At 40.8% G+C, this 24,441-nt stretch overlaps 1 protein-coding gene across 1 annotated transcript; it reads left to right on the top strand.

The window, feature by feature from the left end:
- Positions 1 to 1,658: 1,658 nt before the first annotated feature.
- On the top strand, positions 1,659 to 9,437 carry LOC115271177 (UHRF1-binding protein 1-like; the record flags this gene model as incomplete). The annotated part of the gene is made up of 4 exons (XM_029910870.1): positions 1,659 to 1,979; positions 4,233 to 4,341; positions 7,093 to 7,274; positions 8,201 to 9,437. Coding segments are annotated over 4 exons (741 nt in total), but the record flags the coding sequence as incomplete, so codon positions are not given.
- Positions 9,438 to 24,441: the final 15,004 nt, after the last annotated feature.

Genomic DNA, 24,441 nt, shown 5'->3' with positions numbered 1-24,441 from the left:
CAGTCATTACTAATGCCTCTCTGATAGGGTTAGGTGCTTTCAGAGGTGGGTGTAGAACCCAAGTTTTATGGATAGAGCAAGTAGCAGCTCTTCATTTCAATATCTTCGAGCATTCATAGTGCTTGCTGTGCTTTTCTCCCTCACATCAAGGGCTCACCGACAATACAACTGCAATGTACTGTCTGCACAGACAGGGAGGGGCATGATCTGAACAGCTTTGTCAAGAAGCGATGAAATTCTGGCACTTTTGCATCAGGGAGGACATTGCTCCCATTGCTGCTCACTTACCTGACTCCCAGAATCAGTTGGGTGACCATCTCAGCAGGACATTCTCCTGGAATCACAAATGATCCCTCAAGAACAGAGGGCTGAGGACCATCTTCAAAGCTTGGGGTATTCATCAGTTGACCTATTCACAATGAAAGACAATAAGGAGTGCCATCAATTTTTCCCTCAAGTGTGGGAGCTTCAGGCTCTAATGGCAGGACCTCCATGTGTGTTGTTTTCCAAGATAAAGAGCCTTGAGGCCTCAGTCTACATTTTTAACCAAAGTAGTTCCAGTGTTCCATCTCAGCAAACTATACTTACCTGTTTTTTTTCCCCCTGAAGCTGCACTCAAGTAGTGATGAAGAGCGACTTCATACTTTGGACATAAGGTGAGCCACTGGCCTATTATCTGGACAGAACCAATCCTTTTAGGTTATCTCCTTGGCTTTGTGTCTCATTTGCTGACAATAGGAAAGGTAAGGCAGTTTCAGCACAGTTCGTTTCCACGTGTATTACTTCCATGACGGCATTAAACACTCCTTTCTGGAGAGACTGTTAGCCTGAACCCTCATTGAATGGGCCATTTCAGCAGCCCTGCAAATGTCCAGCATGGAGATGGCCCTAAGAAATACTACCATTTGGTCCTTCTGTGCATATTTTCATGCATCGTTATGCCATCATGACTGCTTCAAGATCTGATGCAAATTTAAGTAGACTCCAAGCCCCACCTCTTAATAGTACTGCTTGTGAGTCATCTGAGTGAAATACATGTCTGCAACCACTTGAAGAAGAAAAAACGGTTACTTATCTTTATTGTGACTGTTCTTTAAGATGTGGTTTGCATGTGTGTTCCACAACTGCCCATCTCAAAGAACAAGAGTTACGATACAGGTAAGTAATCATTTTGTTCAGGAGAGCACTTAGTTAAATGTGTTAAATACTCTCCTGAACATGGATAGACTTAAGTGCTTTCCTGAATCATAGTCTTAAGTAATTTATTAAAAACAAAACAAAAAAAAGCTTGCGATGGGCTTGGTTTTGTATTTACTGTGCATACAGATCTCCCACTGAAGACAGCACAAGTTTTGCATGCAGAAAGAATGCAGGATATATATATACAGTTATGTCTATTACAAGCTACTTGTATGTACTGTTTATTGCTCCTTGTACTACCTTTAAATTATAAATTAAGAGATGAGGGAAAAAAGGTGATAGAAAATTGCTCACAATACATTATGCGTATGCACTATTATAATTCTGATTTATCTCAAGTATGGGGTTTTCTGAATAAAAAAATTAAATTGGTTAATTTGTTGGAAAACTAGTTATGTTTCTATTCCTCTTGTGATTATGAAACTACAATGCAGGTAGAAATGATTGCATAATGATTGCTTATTGGAGTGCCTTTTGTGTGCTCTAAAATTTTAATCCTAATTTTGTTTTCTTTTATACTAGGTTCAGATCATAAATCTGTGGCTGGACCAATTAAGTCATCACCTGAAATTAATTTGAGATGGGAAAATGGGCCAAGTGCTGTAGTACACTCTCTGCTGGCTGTAAAAAATGGCTTTCTACAGTGTCACGTGGAGAATTTTAGTGCTGAATTCCTAACATCTTCCCTCATGAACATTCAGCATTTTCTAGAAGATGAAACTGTTGCAGCAGTAATGCCTATGAAGATTAAAGTTTCTAATACAAGGATTAATTTAAAAGTATGTTAACTAAGAGCCATTTTTCTTCTCTTAACTGTTTAGACTGTATGTGCTTGTTTCTTTGCTGATAAGTTAGTAATCTGGATATAGTTAACTTCAAAGAAACTCATATCGTATTCTTTAAAGTCTTAATTGGATATTTACGATTAGATAACACTAAAGCAATTTTAAAAATCCATGAACTGGGTTAGCTCAATGGCTTGCCTAGAGGTAAATTTGGTGCATGACCAAACTGGTTATAGGAATTAATGTTTTATACTTTGTGTCTTTTTTTCCTTTACCATGTCACGGTCCCCAGAATAGCAGCAGCTGGGAATGTAACAGATAAGGTGTTCCAATTTCCCAAGGGTAGAGTGAGCCTTTTGTTGCTTTGCAGTAACACCTGCTTTCCAATCAAAATCAGCATTAACAGAGAAGTACGCTATAGGCTCATCAGCCCTCCTTCGAGGATAGTTGTGGTAATGAGAGCTTAGCATAGAAGGAGGAAAGATGTTATGAGGACTCAAGTTCAATCCAGCTTGCCTACTAACTAGAGCCCAGATTTCATGTTTTACCCTACTTAGAAATATTTACTAAATAATACAAGCCTTTTGCACTAGTGTGGCTTAAAATAGCAACATTAAGAGAACACTGCAGTGCAGTCTCCTAGTTTTTCCCCTAAAACACTTAAAGCAGACAATGATTTCACTGAGGGGCAGCCAGAAAGGCTATTATAAGTGTAAGGAAGTTTGTTGTTGTTGGGTGTTTTTTTTTTTTTTTTTTTTTTATATAAGAGATGTAGGGTTATAGTGTCACTGCTGCCAAAACCAAAAATAAAAAACCCTCAGACACAAATGGCCTTGGAAATTTTCAAAACAGTGAGAGCTGCAAGGGACTCAATTCCCAAATTTGGGACCCAAGATAGGGGGTGCCTAATTCTACATTTGGGGCTCAAGCCTAAACTGTGCCACAGTCAGGCTTAAATTTAAGCGCTGCTTTAAGTTGCACCAGCTAGGGCGGTCTCCATTCTGCCAGCTCAAGGGTGCGGCAAAGTTCTGATTCCCTCCCTGTTCCAACAGCTCCTTGTAGGTGACCTTACACCATCTGAGGATTGTCTGTGCTAGGGAAATTTTCAACTGCTTGCTTAGGCAATTTTTAAGTGCCATTTGTGCCACTGGAGCAGCACAAAGGGCACTTAGTGAAGGCTTTTGCAGCTCAAATTGTCACTTAAGCACCAAGTTGAGTGCCCAGATTCAGGAATGACTGCTTTAACATATATTCCCCTCATTTTGAAAACTGGGCTTCTGTATTTTCCTGGCAGGGAGGGCAGGCTCAGGCAAAGTTTTTTGACAAAATAGTCAATTTTGTAGGTAAAGACTGTACATTAAGCTGTTATTAATAAGAGGTTATGGGCAGTGAAGAATTCACTGTATGTGCAACCCTCACCAAGTCACCATGAAGTCAATCAGTTCTTCACTTTATGGCTGGATTGCCCATTTAGTGGGATATTTTCTTTGCATTGAAGTTGGCACACTGTTTCCTGAGTGAGTTTTGAGGGTTGTTTTTTCATACTGCAGTCTTTGCTCTTTGAAAGAGCCGTCACACTTTAACAATTTGTTTTTGTTATTTATCTACTGATGCTGATAATGCTGTTGATATGTTTTCTTTCTGCTGGCATTAGACAAGTTACTCTGCTTGACAGGAACAGTGAGCCGTAATTGAGGAGAAACCACCACAAGCAGTTTGTGAGGTTTCTTTTGTTTTTTGGCTGCAGTGGTATCGCTGAACTATGACAGCTATCATCCCAATTTAAATACTTAAAAAAAAAAAAAAAAAAAAAATCTTTCCCCAAAGTATGGTAGGTGCAGCCCTACTGTCTTTAAAGAGTTCAAGAGACAATCAGATGAGAGATTATATAGCACTGGTTTGTTAACTCCATTTCTGGTGAGGGCTCCTGTACTAAAGAATGTCTTGCTTTGCTTTGTTCTCATTGAGGTATTCTAGTCAAACTATATATGCTGACTTCAGTGGGCTTTCATCAGACATAAATTTGTCTCTTTGTGTTTCTGTAGTAATTTTAATGGTACTGACGTTTTGTAGATATCTGATTAGAAAATTCTGTCTGAATGCACTTCTAATGAGAGGGGTTTGGGGGTTTCATTAAGTCCATTCAAATATGTTTAATTGAAGTTTTTAATTAGCTGGTTTGATTTCCTACCATTGATAAAGAGAGACAACATTAAAAATCCTATTTTTATTACTTTTATTCTGTAGGATGACAGCCCACGTGATAATCTCTCAGCTCCTGAACCAGCCCCTGTAACACTGCATATTGACCTACTTTTGTTAGAGAGGAATGACGATGGCTCTTTTTGCATCAGAGGTGTGTATTGATACATTCTCCCCAAAATCTAACATGTTAACAATTGAAAGTACATGCTGCTATATTTATGTAATGTTTCTACTTTGCGTGAACATTGTTTTGAACATGTAGCTAGTAATTAAAAGTGAGTTACCCCACAGAATTGCTAATCGCACTGTGGCTATGTCTACGCTATGAGCTAGGGGTGTGATTCCTAGTTTGTGTACATGTCCTGGTACTAGCTCAGAGCTAGTGTGAATATAAGAGGAATCACACCCCTTACTCATAGCTTAGATGTAGCCACAGTATACATTGTACATTAAAAATGAAACTTAATACAGTCTAGCCAGGGAAAACAATCCCTAATAGCAGTGTTTTGACTGTGGCCCTGGTCCTGCAAGTCAAACCAATGGATGCATAGTGGTTCATATCACTTCATAGTACATGTATTCAATTCCAGATTCATTCAGAGATGACTAAACACAATTTAACTGTCTAAATGTTGCAGAGAAGTGGTGACTTGTTATCTCAGCTATTTCTTATAAATATATATTACAGGTAACTACATAATGAACAGCTAAGTACTGTTATTTATTACTATTTATTTGCATTGCAGTAGCACCTAGAATCCACAGCCCCATTGTGCCAGATTCTGTACATATAATAAGGAAATAAGTTAAAGCATTGTATGACAGAATGCTGAACCAGCACTCTCATCACTGATTAACCTGCTACCCCTCTGGGAGGGGGCTGATTAAGGAGAGGAGTCCCTGATTACCAGATCAGTTTGGAGCTCACAAACTAATTAGCCCATTAACAAGGAGAGTGGATAAAAGAGCACAGGAAGAAAGTGGGAGACAGAGAGAAGCAGAAGAGAGAGAGGGAGGCTGGGCCTGACAAAATGGAGTTCTCTGGGAGGAGGAGACACCTTTTCTCCCCCCTCCCTTTTGGAGAAAGGGCAGTAAAACTGGATGAAATTATAACTGCTGTGACTACTTGAATGTGGAAGGTGGTAGAGTAAACACTAAATAAACTTAACGGTGGTATCTACATGAGGGAAGACCTGAGTGATCTGTGTGAAGCAAAGAGGACAGGAACAATAGATACCTTATCAGATGTAGTTTAAAACAAAAAAAATTCTCTGTCTAGAACAAGTATCTGCTTGTGATTCTGTGTATTATGGAGGTACCATAGCAGATTCATAGGAAGGATTGCATTGAGATTTGTATCTAAAACTGGGATTTAACCTCTCTGTTACATATGAAAAACATACCTGTGTGCATACACTCATTTGTGTGCAAACACGTAGTTTGTCTGGGTGTGTGGACATACACTATATACACACAAATCATACTGCATAACAACATGCAATAAAGACTTATATTTAGAAGATGGGTCTTCACCACTTACCTTGCACAGATACTTAATGAATCCACCTACACAAAGTGAGGATAGCGTGCATATTTTTTTTTGTTATACATCATCTGGTACATTAGAATTATGCTTCTTAGTCATCTTAGATGCTTCAAAACTGAAAACTGTGAGTGTTTATTATTGTATGTGCAAATATACAATTCTAAGGTCTCTTTCAATCATTTTGTATTCTTCTCCCCATTCGGTAAAATGTATTTAAGTTATAAAGTTCTCTCATGTTTCCCTATTCCTTTGGTATAGACGCCTCAGGTGTAGTGGATGCCAATGGGGAGGTCAAGTACCTTCAGCAATGAAGAGATGTGTGTATCTGTATACATAGTCATGAATCCTGAAGTATGTTTTTTTTAATACAATGGCAGATTCATATCATTTAGAGAGAAATGTTTATGAAGATTTAGATTACTAAAAAACTGCACCTCTCATTTTGCCCTGCCTGCAAGTACGTTAAACACACGAGTGTATCTTTAATCATATTAAATAGAAGAAAGTTTCTTTAATGTTAAACTTGGAAATATTTAAAATTGTCTTGTGTTAAGGCCTGGTCCAGAAGGCTTTTCACATCATGTCTTCATATGTAAGTACAGGCCCCATCCTGACTGGAACTCTTGGGGTATGTCTACACTTCAGTTAAACACCCACGGATGACTTGGGTTCATGGGGCTTGGGCTGCGGGGCTGTACAATTGCAATGTAGACACTCAGGCTGGAGCCCAAGTTCTGGGACACCATGAGGCAGGAAGATCTCAGTCTAGGCTCCAGCCTGAGTCTGAATGTCAACACCACAACTTTATAGCCCTGAAGCCCAAGCCCCAGGAACCCGAGTCAGCTGACAAGGACCAGCTGTGGGTGTTTAACTGCAGCCTAGACACACCCTTAGGCACTACTGTAATACTATTATTATTAATAAATGTGTAACAGACAAAACTCCCATTGACTTGAGTGCAAGTTACATGCATGTGACAATCCCAGTCTAAAATATTATTTAGATATACTTTTTGAATAGTTAGTTTCCTTATGTTTAGTTAACTAATCATTTAAAATAATTTTTCCATTATGATTTTTGACATTGTTCATATTTACTATTTCTTTCTTTAAGCTGCCGTGTGTGTGTGTGTGTGTGTGTGTGTGTATACACACACACACACACACACACACACACCCCCCTTTTTTCTCCCTTCTAAAATATATACCTTTTATTTTAATGTGATATTGACAAGAAGATGTAGGTATACTTATACTTAATGTTAAAATTGTACTTGTTGGCCATTTTAATTCAATATTAACAAGATTCAATAAAAACTAAACATTTCAAACTTCCTGCTGTGTGTCTATGAAACAGATAATCAATCACTAAGCAATGATGTGTTGAACTACAAGAAATCGAGTGCTACAGTGCAGCAAGTGAGTGGCGTTACCAGAAACAAAACGCAGGATTATGTGTCTCAAGCCACACAGACTTCTCCAGAAATCCCCAGACCTTCTACATCAAGATGGGCTACAGCTGATTTCCTCAAAGAGGAGGTAATGATAAACCTAAGTTAATTTTATTTTAACTTTATTAAATTGCATTGTAGTAATAAGCAATCAAAACTGTTTAATTGTTACAGATTATATATTTTGACTGTTAGAATATCATTTTGCTTGAGAAACTTGTTTTTGTGTGAACTTAGAAACAGCAAGGCATAGACACCATACTATGGTTAAATGCAGAGGATGCAACTTTATTTAAAACTATTGTCTAATTGGGTTACCCATCCCAAAATAGCCGGCAGAGTTGTTCCAGTGTGGATCTCAACTGGTTCCAATGTCCCGGGTATACCACAAATCTTAGGGGGAGTGTGAAGGCCATTGCCCCCTCTATACCCTCAAGCCTGCCCAGAGAGTCATCCTTCACACCAGAGGTAGGAGGGTTAAAATGAGATTGAGCTTCACCATGCAATATGTGTGCCCAAGACTCATGCCCAAACAGCTCAGTCACACCTTTCCTAATCCAGCCACATCAGAACCTGCCAAAGTTGAAATTGTGATTTAAACTTCCCAAACCAGACCTCTTGGATGTTGGGTGGCAGGTGAGAACCCACTCAGCAGTTTGCCATATCGTAAAAATCCCTTCTTAGACCCCAAAACTGGCAATCAGCCTAACCCATGGCGTCACCAGAGATCCAGCTACTAGATTAAGGGTGGGACTGACACAAGGAGCCCACAGTGGCCACCTTTCCTTGGCAGCAAACTGTTGCATCAACCCCCCTCCTGCTGCACTATCAGCAAATGTGAGCGAATCTTCTAGGTCCAGAACATGTCTCCACTGCATCCTACACCATCACAGCTGCACCTCAGCTAGCAGGGTGAGCATCTGCGCCCAGCATTTGTAAATGTTACTCTGACAGGAGAAAGTTGCCAGTACACAGAAATACTAATACCTTTCTTTTTCAATTTAATCATTTCAGCTTATTGAAGAAAACGAATGCCTTAAACAGGAACTAGCCAAGGCTAAAATGGCTCTGGCTGAGGTCCACATGGAAAAAGACACTCTGCTTCATCGTATAAAGAGGATGACTATTGAACATCAACAGTAGTGGATAATGTATTCCAAAGATTGCACTGGAGTAAGAAGGGCTGTATTTAAATACTGTTTGTGAATTAGTGGAAGAGTCTTTTGACATGAGCATAGAACAACGTATTTGTGGAATAAATACTATTCTGAGAATTTACGAAGGATTAGGATTAGACACTGCAATTGTGTTTTTCTGTTTAGCCCTGTTTAAACTGCAGTGATGCAGGAAAAATCAGTTTATACTGTACTTTACTAATTTTCCTAACAAGGATATGATTCTCTTAATTTTAATAATATTGGAGGAAATGTTATCTGGGGAACAGATCTGATGATGAGAGAGTTCAATGGGCAAGGGAAGATGTTTACATGAGTAATTGAGTAAAATGTGTGCCATGCATCATTGATATATGGTATCTTTATTCGCTAAGATAAAATGATTTTTACTGTTAACAAATATTTTAAAGGAGATTACATTTGCACTATAAACTGAATGGATCCCACTCTCTGGCCATTAAAACTTAATATAATTGGCCTCAAACTGGCCTAAAGTCAGTGTAACTGGCCCAGGCAGGATCACCAAGTTTAAGAGTAATCTTCCTGTGGCATAGAGACTTCCACTGCTCTCTTCCACTGCTGGTATACCTGAGTAAAGGATTGGGACCTTAGGACAAGGATCGTAGTATTGGATACCCCTACCAGGCGAGTCCTTGGCTTTCTTGTGGATATTGCAGTCTGGTGTAATTCAGATCATCACTTAAACTGTTCTCCCCCATGCAGAAGGACTTGTCATGCACAGCGACAGCAACGGATCAGGGGTCTGTGCAAGATGAGCTTTAGCCATCTTTACACACACCCCTGACCCATGTGCTGCATGGATCAGCCACGCCCAATGTATTTAAATATGTAACTGTTCATTTGTTAAAACAAAAACTTACTAGGATTAATAAATTGTATATTACTGTGTTTGAAAAAAACTTCAGAGAATCATTAATTACCCTGTTGAACTTGTAAAGTTACATGAAAGTGTAATTATGCAGTTTAAACTGTGGGTGATTTGTACAAATTGAACTATAATTTTCTGCTAAAAGAACTGATACAAATGTATAAATAAAAAAGCACAGAATACAGACTTTTAGAGTGTGCTTCTATCAGTTTTAGCAACAACAAACAAAAACATGTACATTCCTTTGAGTCTTTGTTTTTGCTAGATGTAATTCACTGAATAATGTAACTAGTGACCTTGTTGCATCTGGCAACTGAAGACATTTTAATTGATACTACACTTGTTGTTTCTGCACCATAGGTTATTTGAGGGAAGTTTTGTTTGCAGATATGCAAACAAATCTATCATAGTCTTTAATATCCTATGGTTTGACTTTGCATATTCAGACTATTGAACTGTTTTTAACTAAAGTTTAATGTAAGACATCTTGGAGTCACTGGAAACATCTGTTCAGTGTGCAGTGGCAGTCAAAAAAGCTAGCAGAATGTTCGGAACCATTAGGAAAGGGATAGATAATAAGAGAGCAAATATCATAATGCCACTATATAAATCCATGGTACGCCCACACTTGAATACTGCATGCAGTTCTGGTTGGTCCATCTCAAAAAAGATATATTAGAATTGGAAAAGGTACAGAGAGAGGCAACAAAAATGATTAGGGGTATGGAACAGTTTCCGTATGAGGAGAGAGTAAAGATCAGGATTGTTTAGCTTGGAAAAGAGACGTTTAAGGGGGGATATGATAGAGGTCTATCAAATTATGAATGGTGTGGAGAAGGTGAATAAGGAAGTGTTATTTACCCCTTCACATAAACAAGAACCAGGGGTCATACAATGAAATTAACCGGCAACAAGTTTAAAACAAAACAAAAAAGGAAGTACTTCACACAACACACAGTCAAGCTGTGTGGAACTTGTTGCCAGGGAATGTTATGAAGACCAAAACTATAACTGGGTTCAAAAAAGAATTAGATAAGTTCATGGAGGATAGGTCCATCAATGGCTATTAGCCAAGATTGTCAGAGATGCAATCCCATGCTCTGGATGTCTCTGATTGCCAGAGGCTGGGACTGTATGAAAGGGAATGGATCTTTCAATAATTGCCATGTTATGTTCATTCCCTCTGAAGCTTCTGGCATTGGCCACTGTGGGAACACGGGATACTGGGCTAGATGAACCCTTGGTCTGACCCACTATGGCCATTCTTATGTTCTAATACAGAATTTGCATTGATAAAAATAGTTGGTTAGAATCTATGATTTTTACTAGGAATTTTTAGGAAAGGGGTACATTGTACACTATTTAAGAGCCCACCTCCTGAAACCCTTACGCTGGTGAAGCCTCCACTCTACAGTGGAAGTTTTGCCTGAATAAGAATTTAAAAATGAATTCAAGACTGGACACTAAAGGAGAAACTAAATATAAATCACAGGATATGTATTAGGATAATGAAGTGTTGATAGTATAGTCTGAGACTCAACTCACCAGCTCTTCAACTGGTATAACTCTGCTTAAAGTTAATGGAGTTAGGCCAGTTAACACCAGCTAAGGATCTGGTCCAAATATCTGAGAGAGAGAGAGAAATGTAGAGTGCTTGCTAACGTGCTGCTGGGTTTTGGAGGAGTGCTTTTCTGCATTAAGGTATTGTTAATTATAAACCATAAGAAGGAATAAACCAGCAATACCAAACACATCCTTGCTAGCACAAGGCAATTTCTTTCACTTTAAAAAGCTACTTGTGGCAATACTGAACATTGGCACTCTGGCCCTGTTTCATTTGCATTCCAATACTGAATATTTAGAGCTAGTTCACAGTAATGGTCAGTGTCTGGGAACAGTTTAAAAGATATGGGTATTGTTGTTTGTGCTGCATTCTACAATGTACTTGATGTTAGAACCATAGAATATCAGGGTTAGCAGGACCAATCCCCAGACAGATTTTTACCCCAGTTCCCTAAATAGCCCCTTCAAGGATTGAGCTCACAACCCTGGGTTTAGCAGGCCAATGACTCATAGACTCATAGACTCAAAGGGAAAACGGTTAGTGGGCAGGAGATTTAGACCTAGCTGGATGAGCGGGCGTCTCAAAGGGGCGATTAAGAAAAAACAGAAAGCGTACAGAGAATGGAAGAAGGGAGGGATCAGCAAGGAAACCTACCTTATTGAGGTTAGAGCATGTAGGGATGCGGTGAGAAAGGCCAAAAGCCGTGTATAGTAGGACCTCGCGAGGGGAATTAAATCCAATACTAAGAGGTTTTATAGCCATATAAATAGGAAGAAAACAAAGAAAGAGGAAGTGGGACTGCTGAAGAATGTAGATGGAGTGGAAATTAAGAATAATCTAGGCATGGCACAATATCTAAATGAATATTTTTGCATCGGTCTTTAATAAGGCTAATGAAGGGTTTAGGAATAGAGGGAGTAGGACAGAGGGGAATAAAGGAGCGGGGATTGACATTACAGTATCAGAGGTGGAAGCCAAACTTGACCAGCTAAACGGGACTAAATCGGGCGGACCGGATGATCTTCATCCTAGAATATTGAAGGAACTGGCGCGAGAAATTGCGAGCCCCTTGGCGATAATTTTTAATGAATCTGTAAACTCAGGGGTGGTACCGTTGGACTGGAGAATAGCTAATGTGGTCCCTATTTTCAAGAAGGGGAAAAAAAGTGACCCGGGTAACTACAGGCCTGTTAGTTTAACTTCTGTAGTATGCAAGGTCTTGGAAAAAATTTTGAAGGAGAAAGTAGTTAAGGACCTTGAGGTGAATGGCAATTGGGACAAATTACAACATGGGTTTACGAAAGGCAGGTCGTGCCAAACCAACCTGATCTCCTTCTTTGAGAAAGTAACAGACCTTCTAGATAAAGGAAATGCGGTGGATCTAATATACCTCAATTTTAGTAAAGCGTTTGATACGGTACCGCATGAGGAATTATTGGTTAAATTGGAAAAGATGGGGATCGATAGGAAAATCCAGAGGGGGATAAGGAACTGGTTAAAGGGGAGACTGCAGCGGGTAGTACTGAAAGGTGAACTGTCAGATTGGAGGGCGGTCACCAGTGGGGTTCCTCAAGGTTCGGTTTTGGGTCCGATTTTATTTAATCTATTCATTACTGACCTCGGAACCGAATGTAGAAGTGGGCTGATAAAGTTTGCGGATGACACAAAGTTGGGAGGTATTGCCAACTCGGAGAAGGATCGGGATATTCTGCAGGGAGACTTGGATGACCTTGTTAATTGGAGTAATAATAATAGGATGAGATTTAATAGTGAGAAGTGTAAGGTGATGCATTTAGGGATGACTAACAAGAATTTCAGTTATAAGCTAGGGACGCATAGGTTGGAAGTGACGGAGGAGGAGAAGGACCTCGGAGTCCTGGTTGATCGCAGGATGACTATGAGTCGGCAATGCGACGTGGCTGTGAAAAAGGCTAATGCGATCTTGGGATGCATAAGGCGAGGTATTTCTAGTAGGGACAGGGAGGTGCTGCTTCCGTTATACAAGGCGCTGGTGAGACCTCACTTGGAGTACTGTGTGCAGTTCTGGTCTCCTATGTTTAAAAAGGATGAACTCAAACTGGAACGGGTACAGAGAAGGCCACTAGGATGATCCGAGGAATGGAAAACCTTTCCTATGAAAGGAGACTCGAGGAGCTTGGTTTGTTTAGCCTAACCAAAAGAAGGCTGAGGGGGGATATGATTGCTCTCTTTAAATATATCAAAGGGATAAATACCAGGGAGGGAGAAGAATTATTTCAGCTCAGTGCTAATGTGGACACGAGAACGAATGGATATAAACTGGCCGTGGGGAAATTTAGGCTTGAAATTAGACGAAGGTTTCTAACCGTCAGAGGGGTGAAATTTTGGAACAGTCTTCCGAGGGAAACGGTGGGGGCGAAAGACCTCTCTGGCTTCAAGATTAGGCTAGATAAGTTTATGGAGGGAATGGTTTGATGGGATAACATGATTTTAGTCAATTAGGCAATAACAGCCATCGCTGGTAAAATGAGGGTCTGGCTAGAGAATCTTGCCTGTATGCTCGGGGTTCTGCTGATCGCCATATTTGGGGTCGGGAAGGAATTTTCCTCCAGGGTAGATTGGCAGTGGCCCTGGAGGTTTTTCGCCTTCCTCCGCAGCATAGGTCAGGGGTCGCAAGCTGGAAGATTCTCTGCAACTTGAAGTCTTTAGATCACGATCTGGAGACTTCAACAGCAGAGTTAAGGGAAAGTGGGGGGATCAGCTTTTGTGGCCTGCATCATGCGGGAGGTCAGACTAGATGACCATATTGGTCCCTTCTGACCTTAAAGTCTATGAGTCTATGAGTCTATGACCAGGAATGCAGCTTCCTGGGTCCACCCACTGCCCCACAGCTCTCCAAGATAACTCTTTCCTTTACTGTCCCCTGAATTCATGCAACAACCCAGCTTGCCCTGCCACCCAACTCCTATGGCTCTTCCAGTCCTCCCTAACAACTTCCATGACTCTCCCCATAAATCCTGGGTGGTTGGCCCTGCTCCTTAAATCCACACCTGCTGTTTGCTGCAACTATTCCAATCCTTTGCTGAATTTGTAGTGCTAACAGGTAGGCCTAACTTCTGAGGGCCTCATAATTCTCTTGGAATCACATATTTGACCTCTATTGGCTAATTCCAGATGACAGCAGGTTTCCTCTGGCTGACGTGACATGTCCTTTAAATTTATTCACTATTAGTCTCATTGAAGTCAATGATAATACTCACATGAATAAACATGTCAAGTATTTTCAGGGTTGTGGGCATAGCACATGTGAAGAGATTACAGGAATCAGGAGCAAACAAGCCACAATGTGACCAGATTTGGTGGGAACTAAAGTGAGTAAAAGGACTCTCCCTCTCAGCCTGGTCCTTTAGCACAGAATGCTAAAGAACAACTTTAAGTACGTTCATTTACAGCCAAGTGCTGATGCATTAACTCTCCCTTTTGAAAACAATGTCTCTTCCATATTGTACAAGTTGAAAATGGTCTTAGTAACATGTCAACGAATAATGAAGAGCAATCAATCAGCTCTAACTATTTGCTGAAATCTGTAAATCCATCCACCTCCAGCTGGGGCCATGCAGGGCCCGCTCCAGGGTTTTTGCCGCCCCAAGTGGCGCAAAAAAAAAAAAAAAAATCCGCAATCGTGATCTGCGGCGGCAATTCGGCAGGAGGTCCTTCGCTCCGAGCGGGAGTGAGGAACCGTCCACCGAATTGCTGGACGTGCCGCCCCTCTCCGGAGTGGCCGCCCCAAGCACCTGCTTGGCAAGCTGGTGCCTGGAGCCGGCCCTGGGGCCATGGTGTGGGGCTGTACCACAAGACAACCTTACCCTTTCCCACCCCTAACCTTACAATTTGAGTTGGAATAGCAGCCCCAGGTCTTTTGCATCAGTTGTTAGAACCCCTATAGTCACAGAATCATGGACTTCGTAGCAGACCTGTGAGGTGCTGAACTGGAGACGCTCTCCAGTCCATAGTATAGAGAATGATCCATCGTGAGGATTAATGATGTAGAACAAGTCTGCACTAGTGTAAATTTCACCCTCTGTGGTTTTGTACCAGTGTAGGGCCTGATCCTGCATTCCTTACTTAAGTATAAAACTCCTACTGAAGTAAAGAACCAGAGTTCATACACATGATTACCACACGGAAATTCATTTAAATAGGTGCTGTATTTATAAAGAAATGTGTAGCCAAAGGCTAAGAAAATTGTTCTCACTTCAGCTGAAGAAGAGGATCACAGGGAATCAAGCCTAATTAAAACATGCCTGAATGTTGATCCTGGAATTAACGAGGAAATACGCTTAAGTTTGAGCTATATATTGCATATATACTCTTATATTCATAAACTTCATAAATCAGCAGTAACTCCATTGTGGGCAGTGGAGTTACACTAGTTTTCCTCTTGTGTAAGTAAGAAAAGGATCAAACCCTGTTTCTTTAATTTCTCTTGGCTGTTAAGTAAATTCTGGGTATCTTAATGGACAAATTATTTGCCAGATTTGATGGGAAAAGTTCACAATTTTAATGATAAAAAAATATTTTAAAAATATTTTAAATGTGAGGATAACTTTTTTTTTTTTTCAACTTTCAGATTCCGCCAATCTTTTAGTGCAAGTTTCAAGAATGTGCTATAGTGTTCTTTTGGGTAAAACAAATGGCAGAGCTAAATTGTCCAAAAACATCCTTCTGTCAGCAGGTGCAGTCTCTCCCCAAATAAAGCATTCCAAAAGAAATTAAGGCTATAGACAGGTGTGTGATACCAGATTGTAGAAAGGATGTTTCATAGAGAATAACTAAGTTACCCCAAAACATACCCAACCTGATCCAATCACAGCAAACCTGGGCAACAACATAATCCTATCCCTATTTTGCTTGTTGTTGTCCTGCCATATCCTCTGCTTTCACTCATTTTTATATCTAAACTTAGCAAACGTTAAAGCATGTACTTACCACATCTTTACCCAACAATAATTTCAGTGCTAAATATTGTGTTGGTTAAGAAAACTTCACAGCATCATTTGGGAAGCAAAAAAAAGGGAAACCCCACAATTAATAGACATTTAAAAATGGTTGGAGTCCATAGACAGAGCACAGCAGTTACTACATATATCTTAGGTGGTGAGGAGCACAGCTGAGCCATCTGTTTGCACAGGAAAATGGTCTTGGCAGGAAAAGAACAAATATGTGAACTGGTTCATACGTTCACCCAGCACAAAGTACTTTTTGAACCACCATGACTTGATTCAGTTGAACGATTTGTTAGTATCTCATAAATTGACCAGGAGGCCTACTGAAGGAAGTGATACTCTGGTCCAGTAAAAGCTAAATAGGGAATGCCACTTTTAACAATTTGTCCTGGGGAACAAACTTGCAAGTCATGACATTGTCATCATATCTCATTGCAACGTCATCATGCAATGGCCCAGTATTACTGTTGTGAAGCAACATCATCACAACGTAATGACATTGTACTGGTCAAGAATTATGTTTCAGAACATTGGAATGCCTTGTTGAAACTAGAATTATCATGCAAAAATTTGGACACTTTTGAAGGAAAAATACAGCTAGACCAACTAATTCTTAGCAGTAGTAACTGTATTAAGGTATGCTTCTCCCCACATAACACCCCCAAGTACACATAAGTACCATAACCTATAAGATATCCTATCTGAAACCCCCACTGGATGGTAGTACAAGAAATCATGTTGTATTACTGCTTCATTTACTTATGGTTACCATATACTGTCACTGCTTGACTTCTTGTCTTGTAAGCAGTCTTGTTAAATCCATGAAAATCTTAGCATGCACATTTTGAGTTTTTATCTTGTGGCGATGATTAATTTTTATGGTAATATTTAAAATAAGGACATTTTTATATACGCTTCTTTTATTTCTACTTTTTCTGATATGCTCAGTTTTGCTCTGCTCTTTAAAATATTTTGCCAGTTCATATGGGTTTCTAAGAAAAACTTCAGTTCCTTTGCCTAGATTTATTTAAAAATATATTATCTTATACATTATATTCTTTCTTACAATAAAATATTCATATTTACAGCACTTCATCATCTCTGCTGTTGAAATGGAAAGTCTTGGAAACTTGTTCTACTTCCTTTCTCATTGCATAGATAAGCCACTTTGCTTATACATTTTCAGTTTCTTTGTTTAGCTTTGTAGCTAGCTGGAAAATCTTTGTTTTTTCATTCCACTCAATTCTAATGGAAGGTATGTGTGTAAATCCCCTATGCTACTTTGAAAATGTCAGACACATTAACCTTATAACTGACTACATTCACCACCACTAGATGGCAATATAATAAGGAGTTTACTACTAATATTAGCATGAATGGAAAGTTATGTGGGGGTCATTTCTTTCTAGATCATGTTTGGTGTCTCAAGAACTTCCAGGGAGAATGACTAAAAAGGAATAAAAACAGCCCTTGGGAATAGTGTCTAAAGCAATCTCCATGAAATTTACCAAAAAAAGTCATAATTTCAAATAATAAAAAAAAATTAATTCCCACTCCACCACAACCCTATGCAAGTAGCTGGAGAAAACAGCATAAAATGCAGATGCATTTTCATCCAGGTTAGTATTTAATCTGGTTGGCTCCTTTCCTCTAATCTCTTTAATAACAAAAATATCTCTGGTCAAGACGCACACAACAGTAATAATCTACCTAGTAGCCTTTAAGGTCATTGTAACTGGAGAAACATCTTGTAGATACCATTTCCAATATCTTGGGAGACGTGACGGGTTTGGTCACAGAGACCCCCTTGGGACTGTCACCTGACCTGCTGAATTTACCTCTGAGCCCATTTTCTTTGCCAGTTTGGGCCTCCAGAACTCTGCCTTGTTGAGCCAGACACGCTAGCCTGCTGAAACACACCCCCAAATCTACAGACTTAACTGAAAACTGCTCAGCAAGTACTCCTGTCTCCAGCACCCAGACACCCAGCTCCCAATGGGATTTTACCCCAAATAAATCCATTTTACTCCGTATAAAGCTTATACAGGGTAAACTCGTAAATTATCCACCTCTATAACACTGATAGAGATATATGCACAACTGTTTGCTACCCCGGGTATTAATCACTTACTCTGGGTTAATTCATAAACAAAAATGATTTTATTAAGTATAAAAAGTAGGATTTAAGTGGTTCCAAGTAATGACAGAACAAAGTAAGTTACCAAGCAAAATAAAACAAAACACTCAAGTCTAAGCCTAATACATTAAGAAACTGATTACAGATAAATCTCACCCTTAGAGGTGTTCCTATAAGCTTCTTTCACAGACTAGACTCATTTCTAGCTGGGCCCAATCCTTTCCCCTGGTACAATCCTTGTTAGTTCCAGATCAGGTGGCAACTAGGGGATTTCTCATGACTGGCAGCCCCCTTTGTTCTGTTCCACCCCCTTTTATATCTTTGGCACAAGGCGGGAATCCTTTGTCTCTCTCTGGGTTCCCACCTCTCCTCCTCAATGGAAAAGCATCAGGTTAAAGATGGATTCCAGTTCAGGTGACATGATCACATGTCACTGTAAGACCACCTTCATTACCTAATAGCTGGAAGACACGTACACAGGAAAGCTTGCATGTAAAAAAACCCATTCACAGTTCATTGATTCTGAAGCACCCTTAATGGCTTCCACTTAACATGTTTACATCAGTAATACAAATTATATCTTATTCTCCTAACTCCAGACATAGAAATAATACATGCAAACGAATAAGATGAACACACTCAGTAGATCATAAGCTTTGTAATGATACCTTACAAGAGACCTTTTGTATGAAGCATATTCCAGTTACATCATATTCACACTTATAAACATATTTCTATAAATCATATTCACACTTATAAACATATTTCCATAAAACATATGGAGTGCAACGTCACAGGAGATATTGCAAAATACACTGGACAACAAAACAGCTGCAACAGTTGACATAATTATTGAGTCGAGCTTGCTAGAGAAATCAGGCATTTCAGACAAAATGCATCATAATATGATGAAAATCCAGAAAAATCTGTTACATCTAAAACAAGACAAATGCACCATCTTATAAGATACTTCTTGGTGATAAATGAAAAAAACATTTCACCAGAAAAAAAATCTATTTAGAGAATTCTTGAGTTTTTTAAAGATGACCTTGTGACATTGCACCCCATAATGCTTCATGGAAACATGCTTATGAATGTATATATGACATATCTGGAATATGTTTTATGCTACATATGCCATGTAACATATCTCTGCAAAGGTTATGATCTACTGAATATATTCATCCTATTTGTATGCATGTATCATTTTTGTATTCGAAGTTATGAATATTAGCTGTATACACCTCTACCTCGATATAACGCTGTCCTCGGGAGCCAAAAAATCTTACCGCTTTATAGGTGAAACCACATTATATCGAACTTGCTTTGATCCACTGGAGTGCATAGCTCCTCCCCCCCCCCCCAGAGCACTGCTTTACCGCGTTATATCTGAATTCATGTTATATCGGGTCGCATTATATCAGGGTAGAGGTGTACTTGTTTGATTTTAAGTAGCCTTAGTAAGGCATTTGGTCAGCTTCTTAAGAAAGGAATTTGCAAGTTAAGTGCCCAGTCAAGAAACACTTAACAGACAAGGGAACCTTGGAAGACTCCAATCCACATAAGAAGTCTACCTGGGGACGTTCAAGGTAGCATGTAAGCAATGGCTGCCACTTGTAAGGAACTGAGTCATGCATGGACATGTGACTTGCCCATGTGACTCCAAAACTCCATCTTGGAGCTGGATTCTGCATAGGAGAGAGGAGAGGGTCTCTACCCACAAGAGAGTCTATTTAAGCCCCTGGAAGACCCCTCCATTTTGTCTTCAGCTGGCTCAAGAGATAGCCTCTCCACCCCCAAAGGATACCTGAAAGAAACTGGAACAAAGGACAGTAATCACAGGGGTGTGAGTGATTGCTGGACCCAGACAAAAGGAGGCTAGTCTGTAAAAGAAACTTACTGGAACATCTCTGAGGGTGAGATTTCATCTGTAATCACTTTTTTACTGTATTAGGCTTAGACTAGTGTTTTATTTTGCTGGTAATTCACTTTGTTCTGTCAGTTATTACTTGGAACCACTTAAATCCTACTTTTTGTATTTAATAAAATCACGGTTTACTTATTAATTAACCCAGAGTATGTATTAATACCTTGGGGGGGGGCGGGGGAACAGCTGTGCATACCTCTCCATCAGTGTTATAGAGGGTGAACAATTTATGAGTTTATCCTGTATAAGCTTTATAAGGGTAAAACTGATTTATTTGGGGTTTGGACCCCATTGGGAATTGGACATCTGGGTGTTGGAGACAGGAACACTTCTTAAGCTGTTTTCAGTTAAGCCTGCAGCTTTTGTGGGACGTTCAGACCTGGGTCTGGGTTTGTAGCAGACTAGCATGTCTGGCTCGAACCAGGCAGGGCACTGAACCCCCAAGCTGGCAGGGAAAACGGGCTCAAAGGTAGTTTCAGCACATCAGATGGCAGTCCCACGGGGGCCTCTGTGATCTAACCCATCACAGACCTAGACGAGGGCTTAGCTACCAGGTCTCTAAAAGCGTAATCTCCAGCTTTTCAGTGTTTAAATGGTGAGTACAACAAGGATTCTGGTGAGTTGACAACTAATTGCTGTGAAAGTCCTCAAAGCAGCATATTAAACCTATTAATCATCTGTGGAGCTTTAATTTAATCCTGAACCCTACTGGCCATGTACAAACCTTTTCACTAACATCTGACAGTTTACAAATTCAAATGAGGACCTGAGTCAAAAGCTTTCAAACCATTTCCATCTGAAGAAATATCTCAAAGTGGTGATGACCTGAGAAGTGATGTGAAACTTTTCTCTTGCAATTATCAGAAGCATTTTCAATTTAGATGACAGAAAAGGTGTCCTTCAAAATTATAATGTTAACAAGAATTGAAGAGATTCCTTGAAATGGGAATGGAGAAACTGTTTCAATGGACAAAGACAACAGGCAGTTAATCTCATTGCCTTTGAATTTTACAGCATAACGTGCCATATATTTGTCTCTTAGGAGTTAATGCCCTTAGTAAGGCCTGGTCCACACTACCCCCCCACTTCGGACTAAGGTACGCAAATTCAGCTACGTTAATAACGTAGCTGAATTCGAAGTACCTTAGTCCGAACTTACCGCGGGTCCAGACGCTGCAGGCAGGCTCCCCCGTCGATGCCGCGTACTCCTCTCGCTGAGCTGGAGTACCGGCGTCGACGGCGAGCACTTCCGGGATCGATTTATCGCGTCTAGACAAGACGCGATAAATCGATCCCAGAACACCGACTGCCTACCGTCGGACCCGGAGGTAAGTGTAGACGTACCCTAAGGGGCATAAGTGGAAAACATAGAAAAGAAGGATTTGAAGTTCTTCCAGTGGCTCCATAATCCCACTGATGGGTATTGCGCTGACTTGTGGGGCCTAATGGTAGAACCTTCTCCAAGCAGCATCCATTAGACCATCTGTGCACTCCCTCCTACCTCTCCCCTCAGCATCTCCAAATGTTTTGACTGCTAGACTTTATAGGGAGGTGCAGCACTCTCGACCAGCTCAGTTCCTTCCAACCACTGTGCAAGAAAGAAGTGAACTGTTCTGGTCCCTTCAGATCCGTTTTCTTCAGTTCTTAGTGTCTTTATAATTGTTTTAGTATAGTTATTTAGTGATAAGTATAAGTTAGTTAATTTAGTGGGTTGTGGGTTATGGCACAACAGAATAAAAAAGAGGCTGGGTATAGGTGGCTGGGCCTAGTGGGCAAAGGAGTGGATGGCCAGGCCTAATGGACAGAACAACGGGCAGCCAGGCCTTGTGGTTGGAGCCAAAGTTAGGAAACATGAATCGGAGCCAAGGGTCAGAGATGGGGGTCAGGAACCAGGAGTCAGGAACCAAGCGGGACAGGAGCAAGGCAGGAAAAGGGTTGGAGCAAGGCTGGGAACAAAGCAGGAGCAGGATTAGAGCAAGGTTGGTAACAAGGCAGGCACAAGAGTGATTGCAATTATGGTAATAAGTATTGAGCAGTTGTTGATTTAATGCTGTTGCTGGGTTTAAAAGCATGTCTGTTGGTTCCTCCAGGCAATCAAGCGATCTGGCCAATCAGGTGATTCTGCTGCAAGCCAACTGTGATTTAGCTGTGAATCCTCTTTTGCTCAATAGTGAAGTAAAGCCAGCTGGTCCCAGGCTCAACTGTAAGCTCTACATCCTGACACCAGGATTCAAGAGATATGCTGCATGTCCAGCTGTCTTCCTGGTGTTGGAAGACCATGTTAGATGCCTGAAGTGCTGGGAAGAGAACCATTCTCCTTCTGGGTGTTCCAGCTGTCACACTTTCATACCCAGAACTCACAAGGAGAGGAAGAACATTTTGCAGGTGCTTCTCATTAAGGAGGCCCTTAAAGCTAAACCTTCTGATTCTGGGCATGCTTCACATCCAAGGTCTAAGAGGCTAGTCTTGGCTCCTGTGACTTCCATCAGAAAGCTGAAGCAGCTTAAAGGTTCAAGGAAACCAGAACCTTTGTCATGTCCAGCTCCAGATTCTGCTACTCAAGCACGCAGGGCTTTGAAATCACTGGTGTTGGAGAAGGGCAGACTGCCTGCTATGGAACCGAGAGCCACGTTGTTGGCTCCAGCTGTGTCAGTTCTGAAGAAGATGGCAAGGGAAAAGATGGCCACTGTTAGTAGTGCCAGATCCTGCACGTCAGATTTGTTAGATCTGTCTAATTCTGACATGGTCTCTACAGTTCTGGCTCTGAAACCTGGGCCAGCTCCAGCTTCAGCTTCGAGGATCAAGGGGGTGGATCTGAGTAGTTCACTCGATCCTGCGCTGTTCTGATCTTCAGCTCTGGTTTCAACCTCTGCTCCAGTTTCGGGTCTGTTTTCAGACCCAGAGAGGATTTTTATGTTGTACACCATTCAGCTTCTGAGTGTTTCTTGAATCTGAGTGAGGGTCTAAAGGAAGAGATAGGTTTCATTGGTTCCAAGGTTGGCAGCATCTTCATCTGAAAGGAGAACAGATTATTAGTTTTTCTCCTGATCCTTCTTTACCTCCTCCAAAGACTCCTACAGGGTCTCTATAAAGGCTCTCTCAACCATTTCTCGCCACCCTTCAGGTCCATTGCTATCTTCAGTGCACTCCATCATGGATCCGAGGCCAGATCCAGGACTAGAGGAGGACAGAGGAACAATAAAGAAACTTGTTTCCTCCTGGTTCATGCTCCCTTTTGCTCCTCTTCCTGCAGGTATGTTCCCAGATCCCAGTTGCTGGGGAGACTGGCAGTCTTGGGCTCCATGGCCTTATTGGATGCTGCCACAGGAATTTTTCAGTTGTCCTCCTTATGGATGGAGAGGTGATGTTTCATCTGCAAAGGATCTGGTAGTGGAAAAATCCTTGGATCCAGTTCCAGTGGATCCGGTCTGCATCTCAGACAGTGGTGCCTGATAACTGTCTGAAGAGGAAGATGAGGATATAGCTCCACTTTTTGAAGAAGACCATGCTGACACACACTACAATCCTGATTTGTCACCAGATGAGCTTGTGAGAGTGGCTTCTGCCTCTTCCCATTCTGAGGACGCTCTGCAGTTCCATGGCCTGCTGGATCACATGGCTTCCACACTGAACTTACCTTCAGTAGCTGTGGAGGAAATCTCCTATCTGGTGTTCAACATTCTTGGGGCTACCTCCAAGAGCAGGATATTGTTACCAATTCTTGGTGGTCTGCTGCAGCCTTAATGGTCTGCAACTTTGATGGTCTACTACAGCTGCAGCCCACTCCTGCCTCTTGCCAGCCTATTTCCAAGAGGACAGACAAATTATATACCCTTGGAGGGGTTTTCATATTTTCACAAACATGCTGTACCTAATTCACTGGTAGTGGGGTTTAAGTCTGGACAAGCACCTTCCATTCCTACTGTTAGAGAAAGGAAGATTTATTCTCTTGGGAGAAAAGTGTTTTCCTCTTCCTCTCTTGATATTAAGGTGCCAAATTATCAAGGAGTTATAGCCCACTATCAATTTAATCTATGGGAAAAGATGGCACTGTTTGTGCAGGTTTTGCTGGATTACAAAAGGAAACTGGAAAATGGAATTTTAATGGAGGATCAAAATCTGACAAAGCACACTCTCAGGGTTTAATTTGAAGCCTCAGATTCTTCTGCCAGAGTGTTTACTTCTGCAGTTACTCTGAGACATGCTTGGCTTCACTACTTTTCTCTGGCTCTGGATAAAAGAATTAAAGTAGATGCTCTCCCCTTTGAAAGGGAAAGACAGATGAGTTGCTGGAAAAGCTGAAGGAGAGAAGATCAGTGGCTTGCTCTTTGGTCTTGAGTTCTATCAGGAAAGAAACCTTCTACTCTTTCTTTTCATTATCAGAGACAGTATCATCTGCAGTACTCCTTGACTTATTTTTGTCAAATCAAAGACATCGGCAATTACACCAGCAGGCTATGACTTTCCAGAGCCAACAGAAGAACAGGTCTTTTAAATCAAGGCCTAAATCTAAACAATCTGCTGCTTCCATGTTGTCTTTGTTGAACATAAGGCCTCAAATTTGATGGGAAGATTGAG

Source organism: Terrapene carolina, unplaced genomic scaffold, assembly GCF_002925995.2.
Source record: "Terrapene carolina triunguis isolate 2854851 unplaced genomic scaffold, T_m_triunguis-2.0 Scaffold68, whole genome shotgun sequence".
NCBI lineage: Eukaryota > Metazoa > Chordata > Testudines > Emydidae > Terrapene > Terrapene triunguis.
This window is presented reverse-complemented; position numbering and strand designations above follow the sequence as displayed.